We start from the raw sequence: 17,408 nt of genomic DNA, 5'->3' as shown, positions 1-17,408 counted from the left end.
CAAACCAGGTAAATTGATTACTATACTTTTCCTTGTCCGTTGGTTAGCCCAGGGGTCGGCAACCTTTTTTGCTCTGCGGACCGGTTTCAAAATGAAATTTTTTCGCGGACCGGTCTTTAAAAAAATCTAATGTTCAACAATGAAAATTTATTGCAGCTCATATACTGCAAGGTCATTATTTAATGTGGGCCTTGAGCTTGTTTTGCCTCAACGAGACGATCCCACCTAGGAAATATAGAACTCAACGACACCCGCAATGTTTCTCTCACGTCCAATCTGTTTCGCGGTTTCGTCTTTGTTGCTGCCATTACAGAAAATCCAGACTCGCATAAATAGGATGTCGGAAATGGCAGCAAGGTTTTTAATGCTTTTATGGCAAGGTCAGGGTATTCCGGCAAGACTTTCATCCAAAACGTTGGTAGAGTCGTTGTATGAAAAATAACTTTCAAGCTACCGTCATTAGCAATATCCAGGAGCTGGTCCTGTTGTCGAACAGGTAAGGTCGATTCACCAGGTTTGAAAATAAATGGATTACGGATCCAATCCTTTGCATTTCGAGGGTCTTTAGCGCTTGGAAAATAGCGCTTGAATTCTATTAAAAGAGTACGCAAGTGTCTGCTCACAAGTTCGGAGAACTCTTGCTCAGGCTCACTGTCTTTCAAAGTCTCTGCTAATGTTTGAAACATGTCAAAAACCCCTTTGTTTACGCGCTGCTCCCACAATTTTAGTTTTTCTGTAAACGCAGCCACTTTATCTGCCAACTTGAATACAGTTGTCATTTTGCCCTGAAGTGAAAGACTTAGTTCATTGAGCAGATTGAATATGTCACACAAGTAGGCAAGTTTGAGAACCCATTTTTCATCAATAAATTTGCTAGCAAGATCTGAATTTTTCTCCAAAAGAAACCTTTGCAGTGGCTCACTTAGTTCAAAAACTCTGTTCAGTGATTTTCCTCTGGTGAGCCACCTTACTTCTGTGTACAACAGAAGGCATTTGTGCTCGGCATCCATGTCCTCACATATCTGCTCAAACAGCCGAGTGTTCAGTGCATGCGCTTTTATAAGGTTGATCATTTTTACTACATCATTGAATACACTATGAAGCTCGGATGATATTTTTCGGCTAGCCAGCATTTCTCTGTGAATGAAACAATGAGTGGCCTCGCACTCTGGTGCGACCTCCTTAATTCGAGCAGTCAAACCAGACAGACGACCAATCATGGCTGCAGCCCCATCCGTACACAGACCGACACAAAAAGACCAGTTTAGTTTCCCTATGAAATATTCATTCAGAGCCTTCCACAGTTCGGAGGCTGTGGTTTTTTTTGGCAAATACAAAGCACATAACATGTCCTCATAAACATCCTCTTCATAAAGATATCGAACAAAAACTAGCAGCACAGCTTTGTTTTCGATATCAGTAGATTCATCACACTGAATCGCAAACCATAGTGACTTCACCAACCGCTCTAACAGTTGAGCTTCAATGTCTATCGCCATGTCCTCAATACGTCTTGCAACAGTGCGCGCAGAAAGCGAAACCTGCGCTATCTTTTTAGCTGCCGATTCTCCTAAAACTTCACGGCAAATATCACTACACGCTGGTAAAATCAATTCTTCTCCGATAGTAAATGGTTTATTAGTCTTAGCGATGCGGTGAGACACCAAGTACGATGCTCTTAGTGCCTTTGGCTTTGTTGATAAACCTGTCCTTAGTAATCGTTTTTCAGCTTCGCTATCACTTTTTCTTCTTTCAAAAAAGTCCAAAGGTTTACCTTTTAGTTCGGGATGTTTTGTGTGCAAGTGCCGAATTAGTTTTGAGGGCTTCATAGCGTCGTTTGATAACTTGCTGTTACAAATTAGACAGAGCGGATAAGGTGTTTCGGAATCACAAGTTGAAATGAATCCGTACTTTACATAGGACGACTTATAATGGCGAATGAAAGAAGCCTTCCTTTTTTTTGAGGTTGTAGATGTAGACCCCTCGTTTGCGACATCAGATTTTTCAAATACTGTTGGCCCACGGCCATTTCCAAAAAAACTCAACATAGATGTTTGTTTTGTAGCCTACTCATTTTTCTCGGATAAATCTGTAATATTTTACCAATTAAGTTTCAGTAACAATTTCTTAGGTCCATCTAATTTACTGAGTGTCGGAATGAGGGTTAATTCACCGTACTACAACCAAAAACCAAATCCAAACCCTAACCCCAACCCTTACTTAATTCTAACCCTAATTCCGAAAAATCGGATATTTCGATATTTTCCTTTCCGACGTTAAGTGTCGGAATTATGGGAAGGTTACGGTCTACGGAAACCTAACATTAATCATAACGTTCACCATAAACCTAAATCTAATCCTCAGTCCTCACCCTAAGCTTACCCATAACTTCCTGATAAATTAGCTTTTATTCTAAATATTCCGATACTCCGACGCTCTTTAAATTAGTTGGACCCCAATTTCTGTAGCAGCTGCTTTGTTAAGTGTTATGCTGGTATTACAGTCTAGTCCTACCATAGTTTGACTTTATGAACTTTTAATCAATAGTCAAACTGCTACTCCCAAAAACTTCTGCACTCTATCTTCTAATTTCACACTCACAAATGAATGGTCAACGTAAAAGTTAAGTCACTCTTTTTGAAAATGAATCGCACAGTAACTGTTGTAAAATGGCACCTAGAAAAAAGTTACTATGACGTAATAACAGCATTGCTGCCTCGCCAGTCTCAACAAGCTCAAGAAAATGCACGTGGTAGAAGTTAGCAAGTTTAATGAAGAAAGGACGCCTCTACATGTGTATTGATTAAAAAGATTAATTTGAATTTTTATCAGTTAATCTTAGACCACTATAATAATTCTGAACGTTCACTTAATTTGTAAAAGTATATGAACTCTTCGCGGACCGGCTATGAACTCCTCGCGGACCGGCAGCGGTCCGCGGACCGGTGATTGCCGACCCCTGGGTTAGCCTACTTGCTGCCTTTTGAGATCAATTTATATGAACCTTTATCACTCCGGCGCACGAAGAAGTGACCCAACTGGTGTATAAAAGTGGTTTTAGTTCCAGAGTTTCCAATTCCGTAGTTATAGATATCCCCGATAAAATTATACTTTCTAACTACATTCCGCCGACAGCATTTCTATAAAAATTCAGTTTAAGTGCGAATATTAATCATTGCACCATTAAAGTTTGTAGACCAAGATTGTGTTTTTCATGTCATGTAAACTTTTTCAACTATGAATTGCCAACTTCAGTAATAGCGTTTTGTATTAAAATCACTGTTCAGTTTTACCCGTGACTTAGCGTTGCCTACATAGGCTACCGGTAGGTCACCGTGCCGTGTTTATTTTTATAAGTAACAAAGTTTATTTTTATAAGTATAATATTATTTCCTTTCACTGTTTATGGTTTACTTGCCAAATATGTCCTTAGGGAACGTTCAAATATTACGTAACGCCTTCGAGGGGGAGGGGGGGGGGTTTATGCAAAGCGTTACGTTAGCGTCACATCGGGGGGGAGGGGTTTCAAGCAAAACGTTACGTAACGCTTTCGAGTACGGAATGGTAGTTTTTTGTGCTGAATTTGTAGTGAAAAAGCGTTACATGGGGGAGGGGGGGATTGAAAAAAGCGTTATGTTGGCATTACATGGGGGAGGAGGGGGGGTCAAAAATTCGGAAAAAAAGCGTTACGTAATATTTGAACGTTCCCTAAGGCTACTTAAATTAAGACTATTTTTCTCTCGATTTACACAATTTCGAAGCTTAAGAAGTGATAGGCCTACGACCGTCTTTTCACTCCCCTGTAGCCTCCCTGTAAAATAAATTGTGAGCCTGTAGAAATCCAGCTTGAATTGTATTCAAGCTGCAGGAGGATGACATTCTTGTACAAAATTTCAATAAGATAAACTGCATTGCTGAAAATATGAATTAGTGTTTATTTGATGTGCGGCCCTGCAGTAAGCATTACATTTTCCTAACTGGCCCTCGTGTTAAGGTTGCCCACCCTTGCACTTCCTATAACCTGTTGAATACCCTAACTCTACACCTAACATTTCTACATTCATGGCTCATCGCTACTCTGCGAAATTTCAATAAGATAAACTCCATTGCTGAAAATGTGAATTAGTGTTTATTTGATGTGCGGCCCTCCAGCAAGCATTACATTTTCCTAACTGCCCCTCGTGTTAAAAAGGTTGCCCAATGCCCACACCTGCCCTAGTACTTCCTATAACCTGTTGAATACCCTAACTCTACAGCTAACACTTCTACATTCATGACTCATCGCTACTCTGCGAAATAAAAACTAACTTTAAAACGTCTGTAAAGTTATTCGGTTGGGTGGGGCTGTTTTCTATGCAGCCCCAACAGATTCAAAAATTGCTGTAAAATATCAAAAGAGGTGGAGCTTCAAGGATAATTTTTAGCCAATCAGAGCGCTTGAAATCTAGAATCTCGGGCTGCAAAGCAGTTTGCCCAAAGTTGGTGTTGCCAAACGAAACTTTTAATATTTTAATTTTCGATCGGCAATTCTTCAGTGATAAAAGTAACCGGGTCGGACAAATACACAGGAAAACATGTTTTCCCTCTTCTCTTTCTTTCAGGTGGGGCTGCAGCCCCATGGCACGAGCCGCCACTGGTAGCTAGGCTATCGTGCTTTTGACTGTTTGAGTAAGGGATGCGAAACTCCGCTTTTACAGTATTATTGCTCAATTTTCAATAGCCACTCAAACACCTCATCTTGCCTTCACATTTATCGTTCAAAGTGCACTGTCATTTTGAAGTATAAGGAATTTAACTGCTTTGAAAAAGGAGTCTTTCAGGAATTACAACCTGGAAGGCAGAAGCAAACGTCATTGAACGCCAATAAACTGCGATATTTGTTCAATGAACTGCCTGACGTGTGTTCTAATTTGGAGAAAAGTCTGCAGACGTTGAATCAATGTAAAAATGACAAAGTTTGCTGTCTGGGAACTTTCCACCATGTTATCATGGCACAGAAGCATGATAGGCTATATACATAATAACCTGATGAAAACATCCCTGTGAAAACTATAATGTTTTATACAATAAATTGCCTTTAAACCATACTGAAGGAAAAAAGCTAAACTTTATTAACCACTTTTAAATTTTAAAAGCTTGACACATAACGTCGGTAGATAAATGGTTAGAAAGTGTGACACAGGAAACTACAAAGTTGAAAAGCGCAGTTTAAACCAGTGGTTCTCAATAGTTTTTTTTCGGTCTCGTGACGCAAAAACAATCAGTTTGTAAAAACGCACATTGATAGCCTACTATAATAAATTCAAACGAGTTGATGAGATGTGCAAGATTGCTTAGTTGATGAAATGTTGCAACAATTTGCGAAACTACCGTTCTCATCTTTCTTTTGTTTCTTCTGACCGATGTGTTTTGTAATTATCAGAGATGACAGAAATGCTATTTTCAATAAATAAAATGATAAGCTAACGCTGAGCTGAATTTGGTTCAGCCTATCAACCGTTTGAAAATAGACAAAATTAATTATGAAAGTGCAGTACGAACAGCTTATGATCGAGAACAATGGTGCATTGTATCCACTGCCGGTCTTTGGGGTGTGCAAACCGTGCGATCGCACAGGGCCCGCAATTTACTCAGAAACTGCAGTAATTTTGTCATTTCCAATGGAAAAATTCAACAAGTGAGTTCAACAAATAAGGAATTAGCAACAAAAAAACATAGAGACTCAACGGGTGCAACCAATTTCGTACTCTGAAAAGATCGAGAAAAAAAAACAACAGAGCCAAAGTCGCTGATCGGAGTTGCCGCAAACATTTCAAAATTTCTCGATCTTTTCAGGGGACGAAATAGGTCAAACTTTTTTTTATTACACGACTTCAGGGTACGAAATCGGGGTAGCCTACGAATTTTTCAGGGGACGAAATAGGTTGCATCCATACTTAACATAGAGACATAGCTTTATTTCCGAAAAATGCCAAAGAAAGCATGATCTTATCCTTTTGCTACGTCACCGGACAGCACCATTTTACAGAAATATTTATACTCAAATTTTTGTTGAACATGCTCTCAGAATGCCCCAAATTCAAAGTAATTTTTCAAAATTTTCTAGGGGAGGCGCCCCAGACCCCCCGCTGCTGGGTGTCGCCTTCGGAGATCACGCCGTCAGACTTCGCCCGCCGTCGGTCAAACCTCCCCCCTCCCCTTTCTAAATACCAAGCTACGCTACTGAATTGGATCATTGTCATCGGGGCCCGCAAAGCATATTCCGCACAGGGCCCGAAATACCCTAAGACCGGCACTGATTGTATCCAACTGCGAGGAAGGAACATAATGATGATTGACCGTTGATTGTGAACTATAAAAACTTTTGGATTTCTCAAATTAAAGTTTGTTTTTGGTTTAAATGTTACAACAATGTCAATCGGCATCGAGTTATAATATTTCTTGTATAATAAAGAGTGTCGTGCAGCTTGAATGAAAGTGAATGCATCCATAACATATAAATTTTATGAAAAAGTAGGCTTGCTTTATATAATTCAAAACAAAAAGCGGTTTTAGAACTACATGCCTCCACTTTGTCGATTAAGGCCAAAGTTCATTCTAACTTATTTCCCAATTACCTTCAGAAATATTCAGACTATTTAAGTTAATAACGGGATTGGTTTGGTTTTGAATCTTTATCCTTGGACTGACAAGCATAGGCGTAGCCAGGGGGGGGGGGTGAAAGGGGCCATGACTCCCCCCCCAAATTTTCCAAGTTTAGATTCCGAAGTTGAGCCCTTTGTTGAAAATGTAATAAAGTTATAGGAATTTATAACGTCTTCCAAGACATTTGGCTATTAACACCCCCAAGGACTTGTTTTAGACACACAGAAAGACACCAATAAATTTTGCAAATTGTAAATCGTGCAAAATTTACGCGATTTACGTTTCTTTGAACTAATTTGTGGAAGCAATTTCAGAATGGCTACTCTGTTGGGTTTTTGTGTAGTTACTGAGTTTTTGGTGTTCTCTAATTTTAGACGCAGTTTGTACAAGGCCTTGATAGGTTATTCCTGGTAGTTTTGCATAGCCTAGTTGTAGAGGCTCTTAACGCAGGGCCGCTTGGCGCTTACTGAGGTTGACAGAGTGAAGTTTCCGATTGTTGAAGTGTTGTTGGCAGGGAATTGTTCCATGTATTAGGTACCGCTGAATGAAGAACAGTCCTTAGAATGCGTTGCTCAAGCGCACACCCCGAGAGTCGAACCAGCGCCGCTTGATATTGAAGCTTCTTCGTACACGAAGTCACGCGCTAACCAACTGAACTATCGTGGCGGGCGATTGCACAAATACAAACTGAATTGAATCAAACAATTGAGGTACGCAATTGAGTCGACACTCGACAATTATCTTGGTGCCAAACACTGTTTCTCCGCCACGTTTGGTTATGGTCTCCACAGGACTTGCAAACAAAAGTCATTAAACCAACAAACTTCGACGCTCTGCAAACTGCAATACATATTTTGTAACTGATTATAACCTCTGTTTGTCTTGCAATATAGCAAATGAAAGAGCTTGATATGTCATTAAATCGCAGTGTTTTCGTAGCCAGAAACTTTGAAAAAATAATATTTTATATAGCAAGTTTAGTTATTTCTTTTTAATTATCTACAGAATTAGTTCAAAACCAAACTATTGTGCTAGACGTTAAAAACTTTCAAACCACGTATCAGTGCGTCGCGACGCACAGTTTGAGAACCACTGCTTTAAACGAAATTCTAGAATGGACCTTAGAAAACACACCAACAAATACAATCGTTGTACGTTTGTTATAAAAGAGAGTTCATCTGACTAGGCATTCGCAAATATTTTGTCGAATAGCCTAGCAGCGTTAGAATACTTACCTCAAAAATTTGATAAAAACGTATAATATTTGACTGGCCAAGAGCGTCTATAACCAACTTTTTAACACTATTAATCCTTCGCAGGTTTCACAAACCTTTTGCGCTTCTATATAAATCTTAAAGCGCCCTTTCAAAAGCAGAAGGAATTTAAGCACAATGTCGTGAACCCTGTACTAGCTCTTAGAAATGTAGACTCCTGGAGCAAATCGAAGACCAGATGCTTGAGCCTTGATGTGGCGGGATCTTCCGCCATGCTATCACTTGAGGGAGAATGACAACTTTGGTCGGCTGTTTTTCTTTCCTAAGATAACATTTTGCTCTTGCCGTCGCTGCTTTTTCCGAGCTTCTTCCATCTTCATCCTCTCCTCATGGATGCTGCGTTGTTCTTCGAGCATTGCTAGCCGTTCCTCAGCCTGATGGAAGACAACTACAGATTACAACTGAAAAAGCTTTCAACTACAAAAATAAAAGTTGAACAAATAGGTTGCACTAGGACCAGATTTTATATATAGTTTTATAATTTATATCGTCGATATAATAAAATAGTTTATTATGTGGATATACAAACAGTTTAAAATTCGACTGAAGTGCCAAACCACTCTCAGTAAAGTTGGAACATAGCTATGCACTGGCGAGATGGCAAGTGGAAAGTATGTTTAAAACAAGAGTGTTCCACGCCAGGCTTGTAAATCGTGTAATTTTAAGTTTGCTACTCTTGAATGCAATATACATCAATGATTAGGAATGTCAACCATAGGGGTAAACGTGGAAATCGTTACAGAAAACTTGTAGATCCTGCTTCAGGATGAAGACCAGTCTTCTTTGAGGCAAAGTGAAGAGAGAGATTACGAATAATAATTAATAATGTCAAGTTTTCAACTTGGTGACACAAGTACTTGGTGTATCTCGGTGTGAAAAGTCATTACAAAACTATCGGCACTCCGTTCAAGCGTTATTTCTATTTCATATTGGTAAATAAGAATTTGCATGACTTGATAGTGGTTATACAAACATTTAATTTGCATCCTGATATCTCAACAAAAAGAATTTTTTTTTTTTTACAATGACTCTACGCCTGGAGAAAGCACAAAAAGACTGATTGGTTGGCTCGGTACGTACCATTGTCTGCTGGGCTTCTTTCATTTTCCGCTCATTTTCTTCCATAATTGTTTGCAGCTCCTCATTCTTTTTCCTTTCTTCTTCCTTAAAATATCGAAGGAAAGTTAATAGAGACCGACGATAGACGAGTTTAATCAACGCACAAGTTTTGTACTGTAGTAAAGATTAGAAGCTCTGTGATATAACAATGAAAACACTTTTTGCAACGAATAATATTTACTAATGGAAAACGTCAAACTGGAAAAGCTTTATTGCAACGCAAAAGTCTTCAAAAAGTTTTGAGAAGCACACCTTCATGAGAAACTCTCATCAATTTGGAAAAAAATGCTTTTGAATTGACTTTCATACTACACGATAACAAATCCTTAAAGTATTGTCTTGTCGAGGCACTGTTCCATTTTCGACACTTCAGCTTCAGTGACTCATCAATCTTTCGTGCCAGTGAAAATGTAGCATCATAAAATATTTCCCGAAACAAATCACACCAAGCTTATCTCAATTTTAGAATATTAGCAGGACTGTTGGAAAGAAAAATGTCTTATTATAGTTCGAAAGTTCTTGTTTTGGCTTAGTCGCAAACTTAGTTTCCAACTAAAGAATTTCGCTTCATTATCGACTGAAAACAAAATTGAACTGCAATTGAGTGGGTGGTTTAGAGCCATATCCTTCCACAAACCATGGTAGGTTGCCAATTAGGCCTACTATTAAAAGTTAAGACCTAATCAACAACAAAACTGTTTCAATGTTTTTGTAAACAAACGACACTGTGGTTTGACCCAAATATTTTTGCCGAGATTTTGTTTCGTTTCGAACAGGCCTACCTTAGGCCTTCAGTTATAGTTTTGAAAAATGGCCAGTTGAACACCGAGAACTTTTCTGTCGTAATTTCCAATGCCCCAAGCACATAGCCTCTGAATGTGTAGACGTTGATCGATTCCTATAGTTAACAACTTACCATTTTGTTCCAAACCGAAATATAATAAACCTCTTGCTTGCACTGCACCAATTGGATGCTATCATTGACAACAAAAATACTTGAATGAACTTGAAAGTCTAATTATTCTTTAATGTTTCATTGGAATAATCATACTACACTAGACAAACCTACAGATATTGAGCATTTGTGGGAAAGAAGAAAAGGTCAGACTGTCAGTAAGTGTTAAGGTTGTAGGACATTTCACCGAAACAATCCTGAGGTGTACAAGTCAAGATTAATTCAAAGCCATTTAAAATGATATTCAGTTACGCAAATTAGTTGAGGTTCGACTGATGACTTTGCACTAAATGATGATATAAAAGTAAAAAGTTGGAATTTTATTTTTTGCTGGAAACGTTTATCACAATTAAATACGGGGTATTAAAAATCTAATTCGTACCACAAAGACGAAAGTCAGTTCCCTACTAATTTAAATCAGACGACTAGACGAGTAATAAATGACAAAAAATATATTACTTTAATAGATTACGCACATCATGCTAAAGTTTAATGTAGTTACTAGTATAAAGAAATAAAAACGTTGCAAAAATCTGAAACAAAGATAAGATTTAGAATTAAAAAAAATGTAAAAATTGATACTAAATCTTCCACCTGCTTTTCTTGGCGGGCTTTTAGCTCCGCTTGTTTCTGTTCCTCCAGCTCTTCCAGCATCTTCTCCTCCATGGCCTGTTTCATTTCAGCCACCCTCCTTGCCACCTAAAAAAATAATAAACAATGCATGAGAGTAAAAAATATGTAGATTTGTTTTAAACAAATATGTATATTGTATAATAATTAGCAACTGGCAAGAAATCAGTCGCTAAATATAAAAATACTAAAGTTGCATAAATCAGTAGTGTCTCTGTGAGCCCGAGCACTCCAAGATTATTTTGTTTGAATGCAGCCAAAATGTCAAAGATGGATAATAGCTACATATTCACATGACAATGACCTCTGTTTCGATTTCTTCACGTTTTTTCTCAAGCTCTTCTTCCACACGTTTTGTGATTGTTTCTTCAATTCTTCGAGCGGCTTCTTTCTCCATCATTTTTTCTTCCAATTGTCTCTTTTGACTAAAATGCAATACATTTATTGTATACCTGAATAATACTTCATCCCCCAATTAAAGAAAAGGTCACCTTGTGTCAGGTAGCTTTTTCAATATATAAAAATTTAAAAGACATTGTTAACAAAAGAGAAATGACATTGCTACTACATAGTAATTAACTGATACTGTACCAGTTCTTAAATATTTTTGATACATAAATAAGATTCCATTGGGACAACACATTGAAATCATGTTACTTGTAAGTATAAACAGTGGCTGCCTCTTGGCTGTTTAGGATTAGTGCGGTCTGGAAACAAGATTAAAATAAAAATGGACATGGATGGTCTGATTTTCCAGCCGTAAAAATCCATGCTAAAAATATGTCATCCTTACAAAGTGGAACTTTCTGTCACAATCATTTGAAACCATGGAAAGATTTGCGTTTATTTTTGCTCAAGAATCTTATGCAATCAATCACGCAGAAAATTTTGTCTCAGCTTAGATGTGAATGCTGCATGTGTGAACTACACATTAAACTACTAAAAACTACACATTACCACGCACAGATAATAAGACTTGCAAAGAATATGCAACAGAAGTTTTGCATTAATGTTAACATGTTCAGTATACTATAATTTTCATTGTTAACTTTTTTGTAAAATACAGAGAGGGTGGCAGTTGACTTAGTGACCGCGTAAGGTCTTTCGCTTCCTTCCTCTCTTATAGCACCATGTAATGTACCAATGCATTAACAATAACATGATATCTTGAGAAAAACAATAAACCAGTGATTGCGATTTTAATTAAATGTATGACTCATCTTGGTTTTTTAAGGATTAAGGTCTTGTTTGTAATCCATGTGATAAAAAAGTTTGCCATCCCTGTGTTAATTAAGTGAACTCGCTTTAATTAAGCCGAATTGGTACAATCCAAAGTAGTCTATTGAATGGATGGCTCAATTAAAAAGACAAAATTGTCAGAAAAATTTGATTACAAGTTAGGGCTTGATAAACAAATGGCTAAGGCAACTGAGTTGACTGATCATTGCTCACATGAGTCGTTGGCGTTCAAGTGCTGCTTTTAATTCTTTATCTTCTTTTCGTTTTCTTTCTTCAACCAAACTCCGTCTTCCCAAGGCACGGCCAAAAATATCAATTCTTTCTGAACTGGATGATTTAGAGCGAGATCTTTTTGAACTGCCATGACGACTTTCACGGTCTCGACGTGCTCTTTTACGATCTTTTGAGCATGATCGATCTCTACGAGATTTATTGTCTCTTTCTTTTGAATAGCTTTTATGTTTACTTCGCTTTTTCTTCACTTCAACTGGACTCCGGCTTCGTGATTTAGACATTGTTGGTATTTTAGTTTTTTCAAAAACATCCAACATTAAAATTATTAATAAAAACAGTGCTGAATAAATGCAAAGAGCTAAGCAGGCTAAAATATATTCGGTACGTAACAGTCCAGTGACAGTAGTTTAACTGCGACTTTCAGACCACGTACCGTGTTATATACACACTGCGTACCGTAGTGCGTAATACGCTGTTCAGATTAGTACATGTGTGCTTCTCTTTGATTTATTTTTTGCTGTTTGTTTTCTGGGTTTACTGGCCGTGCTAACTACAGATATACCGTATAGCCTACTACATGATTTTCTATTCAGGTACGTTTTAAAGGGTGCAACCTAATTTGTACAATGAGCAATTCGTACCGTCAGTTCGTACCTTAAAAAGATAAAGAGAAAAAAATTAAAAAAAGCCGAAGTAGCTGATCGCAGTTTCCGCAAACATTTTAAAAGGGTTAGGGCAGGGGTCACCAAACTTTTCTCTCTGAGAGCCGGATTGCTGCGAGATTAACAGCTGCGGGCCGGATGCAATTTGCGAAAAGATATACAACTATTTAGAATCTCCCAGGGATATCTAAAGAAGGGAATGCGACTTAGGCTTTTATTACGTAGACTGACAATAGAAGGGCTTTTGTTTATCGTAAATAATCTGTGTTTATCGTAAAATGACAATTGGCCCCGATAGTAGTTTAATAAATCTTGTTATGATAACTTACATTGCGCTACTACCATCAGGAATGGATAATCACAGCATGCTCATGATTACTTGTTAATTCAACTACCGGTACCCATATACTTGCTTTACATCTAGCCTACCGCATCAGGCTTTGTTAAAAAAACAGCTTACTGGTACCGGTAACTTTTCAACTGTGTTTGTAAACAAGTATTGTTTAAATATGCTCTACGTAACATTTGCTAACTGTCTTCTGTAGCTCATTGTACCAAAAGTTTCTATGATTTCAAAAAGAAACACATGTTTAAAGCACTACAAACTACCGCCCTGGTAGTGTCATGAGAATAAGACAATCGCTTCGAGCCTTCATATCCCCTAAGTCTCTAGATATCCTTGAGAATCTCCCTTGACTTGAATTGAGCACAATAAGTGACAAAGTTAGCGGTGGATTAGCAAAGTTGTGATGAAAATCGAAAGGTCGCTGGAAAAGTTATCCCCTGCTGTGATACAGTAGCCTGTGGACAGGGCATCCTGCTCTTGAAAAAACATTACATCTTTTCAAATTTGACCTAGGCTGTCTCCATTTGTGGTGGCCTAATGATAAAAAACAGTTGTAGCGCAGCTGTTATTTCCGCAGCACTTGGCGGGCCGGTTCTGGCGCGCGGGCCGTAGTTTGGTGACCCCTGGGTTAGGGTATCGGTTAGGCATCGGTATCCGCAAACAAACAAACTGAAAAGTTTGAGAGAAAAAAAAATAGAACATTGCTGATCGCAGTTTCCGTTTTTTCGCAATCCATGGTTTCCGCGATCCATGGTTAGGGTTGATCGGAGTTTCCGTAAACATTTTAAAAGAGTTAGGGTTAGAGTGTTTTCGCAAACAAACAAACTGAAAAGATCGAGAAAAAAATAGAACAAAGCCGAAGTCGTTGATCGCAGTTTCCGTTTTTCCGCGGTTTCCGTAAACATTTTAAAAATTCCGGTAATGACCCTAAGAGTTTGCCGAAGTCGCTGATTGCAGTTTCCGCAAATATTTTAAAGGGTTAGGGTCGGGTTGATTGGAGTTTCCGCAAACATTTTAAAAGGGTTAGAGTTGGTCAGAGTTTCCGCAAACATTTTAAAATTTCTGGTAATGATCCTAAGAGTTTTTGTTTGTTTGCGGAAAATTTAAAAATGTTTGCGGAAACTGCGATCAGCGACTTCGGCTTTTTTAATTTTTTCTCTCAATCTTTTCAAGGTACGAACTGACGGTACCAATTGTTCATTGTATAAATTAGGTTGCATCCCGTTTTAAACCTTTCAAGGTTTTGCCACCTTTTCCCGTTCATTAATGTGCTGGTTGGTCTATAAATATTGATAGATATAGACTCCATATCGACTATTGTACTTAGTAGTATTGTTTTTGTTCCGGACGCGTTTATGATGAAAAATAAAACGATTGATTAAATTAAACTTAAAGATATTATTTTCAGTCCAGACCAGAAATTGCCAAATGAAAGTTTTGATGGTTGCAGAAGCTTGAAGAAAAATAATATGAAAGTTAAAATAACGCATTGTGACAAAAATCATTGCTGTGTTTGAATAAAAAAGTTGTTTGAAACAAGGTATCGTCAGAGATGGGCGTGATCTTGAAGATCACTTTTTTTTGTGTGATCTTGATCTTGAAGAATAATAAGATCAAGATCACTTTAAATTGAAGTTTACTTACTAGATAGAGGCATTTTTTTAGAACTCGTACTGTACAAAGTAGTTAGTGGCAATTACTAACATTAAGCCACTGTTAATATGATATGTGTCCAACAAAAGACGATTTAAAGTCTCCATCTAATCTGGTCAGTGTTGCCATTTCAAAATTGAAAAAGTTTTCTGTGTTGGTCATATTAAAGAAGTCAACTTCCGTGTACTTTATGTTGACGTATAATAAAAATGATTTCACTTTGTTCACAATTTCCATGTGTAAATTTTAAAGAAATGTTTGCTTTCATTGACTCAATTTTAGATGTTTCAAAAGTCTAGAATGGCGGTGTTAAAAAATCCGTACTCTAGCCGACTTTGGTCATGTAAAGTGGTTTATTGCAGCAAATCAACCAGACCAATACTTGTTTAAGGTCTGAGTATGGAGCGGTTTGTCTGACCGCAAACCTCTGAACTTAGTATCAAGGTTGCCAGATGGGTAAATGATGCAATAAACATTGACATAATATAGTGAAAGTTAAAACTACTTAGTAACACGAAAAAAAACTCTCACATGAACCAGACAAAAATTTTATAGTTTCGGGAGAGAGTTTGCTTTTTTATACCAAAGACAGGCAAGACACAACAATAACACAGGGTTGAGCATTACAACAGTATATTACATATTTACAAATAGTTCAACATATCAAACGTTTTCGACTTAACTTAAGTCCTCATCAGGAATCTGTAAATAATTATAAACTACAATAAATTTCACTTCTTGACAGTGACTACCGTAACTAACTAAAAGCATCGAGAAACACGCACGATTAAAAGCACTGGAGTGGAAAACATACAGACAGACGAAAAATTACATTAAGAAAAGGCAACTGCATGATTAAGTTACAAACGAATTTGCACCACGGAGTACGTGATACAACTAGGCTAATAAATATTGAGGAGAATGGAGGCGCCACTGGCAAATAATTGTTTGTTTAGATTTGGATTGTAGCGTTTGATTAACAACGCTTCCTGAATTTTTGTGTCAAATTGGGATTTGCCTTTGCGTAAAATTTTAAATGAGTCAGCAGAGAATTTTTGATCTGTGGTGGTAATAAATGGTAATAAATGGTAATAATTTGGTAATAAATGATGCAGTTCAAAGTTTATTTTTATTTATTTATTATATATAAATAAAAAGTATAAAACTAATTGCAAATTTTGCGACTTTTTCATTAGCCTACTACTGTAATTAACCTCGGCCTTGGGTGTGACGTTGCGGTTCTACGCAAACTACGTCAGCAATCGATAGGCCCAATAGCAACAGTCACTAACTTATTACAATTCTTAGGCCAGTGATCGAGTAGTTAAAAGTAAAAGTTAGCAATACCAACTATATAGGGGGAGGCTGGGGTGCATTGGAACACTAAAAACGTTTTTGTTTCTAGCTCTATCAGGTTTTGTTTAAACATACTGAAGTCTCGCTAGTTGATAGTATAAGTGTAGTTCTATATTTTAAATTATTCCACTTTCTCCAAACTTTTATACTTGCCGAGTATTTCGAGCTCAAAATTTGGTGTTCGAATGCGCCCCGTGGATTTTTTCTGGGGTCAAATGGAACACAAGACTGGGTGGATTGGAACATCGATTGGGGTACAATGGAACACAAGTAAAACATCACAAAAACGTGTTTATTAAAAAGAAAAATTGACGAAAAAACTTTCTTTTCAACGAAGATAAACAACAAAAAGAAATAGGCTGTGCTTCGTTATACAAACGTTGTGTAGGAATAGTATCCAGCCATGCATAGCCTACATTTTGTGTTTTATATTATGTTGAGCAGCTGCTTTTGGTATTGAATATCCTTGGTTTATGATCATTTCGGTGGCACTCTTCATGACATTTCCTGAAAAATCTCTATCAGTCTTGCGTTTACGACTTCGAACCATGTTCACAATACAGGCTAGACAAAATTTCTCTGTCGCTAGTTTTGCAAGAGTTGGCTATGCGTGAATATGTTACAGCAACATCTAACACCATAACTGTCTGTGGAAAATGCAATGACAAGTTAGGCACTAGTTTTAGTGTGCACTGTGCAGTAGCTTACTGGAAATGAAGTCAAACCAAAAGTCAGCAAGTTATTGGTTGATACTTTTACATGAAGACAAATCATGTAGTGTGTAACTTTAGCCCACAGTATAGGCTACTTATAGGCATAAACAATTAACTTACACTCTCTAGTGTAAGGGTAACCATTGTTAGGTAAACTCTTTAACCAACGAGTAAGCTACGGGAGATTAGGTGCGAGTTCAAGTCTAAAAAGCCTACCTAAAACTGTAGCCAACTTGAGATGGAATCAAGTCCGTAGGCTACTCGTAGCCTACTTGAATGTAGGCCTAACCTATGACAATAATATGAACCTGGCTTTAATATCTTTATGCTTCCTGCAAGCAGACTGTTTTATTTATAACTAACAGATACAATATGTTGGGGAGCATTGGAACGTGTTCCAATGCAGACAAACATTTTTGTTCCAATCCACCCCAAGGCAAATTTTTTAACAAAAATGGCGGTATCTCACTTGATTTCTAACCTGTTGAGAAAACTGTTTCACACAAGCTTGCTAGTATCCCTACGTTCTTAGTTTCATAGGTAGGACAATTTTTCCTTCGCTGAATATTCTGTAACTAAGTT

At 37.6% G+C, this 17,408-nt stretch overlaps 1 protein-coding gene and 1 pseudogene across 1 annotated transcript; both read right to left on the bottom strand.

Moving 5' to 3' along the window:
* Positions 1-179: 179 nt before the first annotated feature.
* LOC145788515 (SCAN domain-containing protein 3 pseudogene) lies at positions 180-1,829 on the bottom strand (annotated as a pseudogene).
* A 3,216-nt stretch (positions 1,830-5,045) lies between these two features.
* LOC145765039 (arginine and glutamate-rich protein 1-like) lies at positions 5,046-12,432 on the bottom strand. The gene is made up of 5 exons (XM_082576776.1): positions 12,076-12,432; positions 10,928-11,048; positions 10,588-10,692; positions 9,000-9,083; positions 5,046-8,293 (listed from the first exon to the last, which is right to left on the bottom strand). The coding sequence occupies exons 1-5, from the start codon at positions 12,411-12,413 to the stop codon at positions 8,138-8,140; spliced, it is 804 nt and encodes a 267-aa protein (XP_082432902.1). The 5' UTR covers positions 12,414-12,432; the 3' UTR covers positions 5,046-8,137.
* Between the last annotated feature and the right edge of the window lie 4,976 nt (positions 12,433-17,408).

Source organism: Aplidium turbinatum, chromosome 2, assembly GCF_918807975.1.
Source record: "Aplidium turbinatum chromosome 2, kaAplTurb1.1, whole genome shotgun sequence".
In the NCBI taxonomy this organism is placed as follows: domain Eukaryota; kingdom Metazoa; phylum Chordata; class Ascidiacea; order Aplousobranchia; family Polyclinidae; genus Aplidium; species Aplidium turbinatum.
Note: the sequence above shows the minus strand (reverse complement) of the source record. Positions and strands in the feature narration are given on the sequence as shown.

Bases quoted from the DNA above. Each gene is read 5' to 3' on its own strand.
- LOC145765039 (XM_082576776.1), bottom strand. From the start codon at position 12,413: ATGTTGGATGTTTTTGAAAAAACTAAAATACCAACAATGTCTAAATCA. The intron at 11,049-12,075 runs GTGAGCAATGAT...ATTGCATTTTAG, and splicing joins CTTGAACGCCAACGACTCAT to TCAAAAGAGACAATTGGAAG. The intron at 10,693-10,927 runs GTCATTGTCATG...TTATTTTTTTAG, and splicing joins GTGAAGAAATCGAAACAGAG to GTGGCAAGGAGGGTGGCTGA.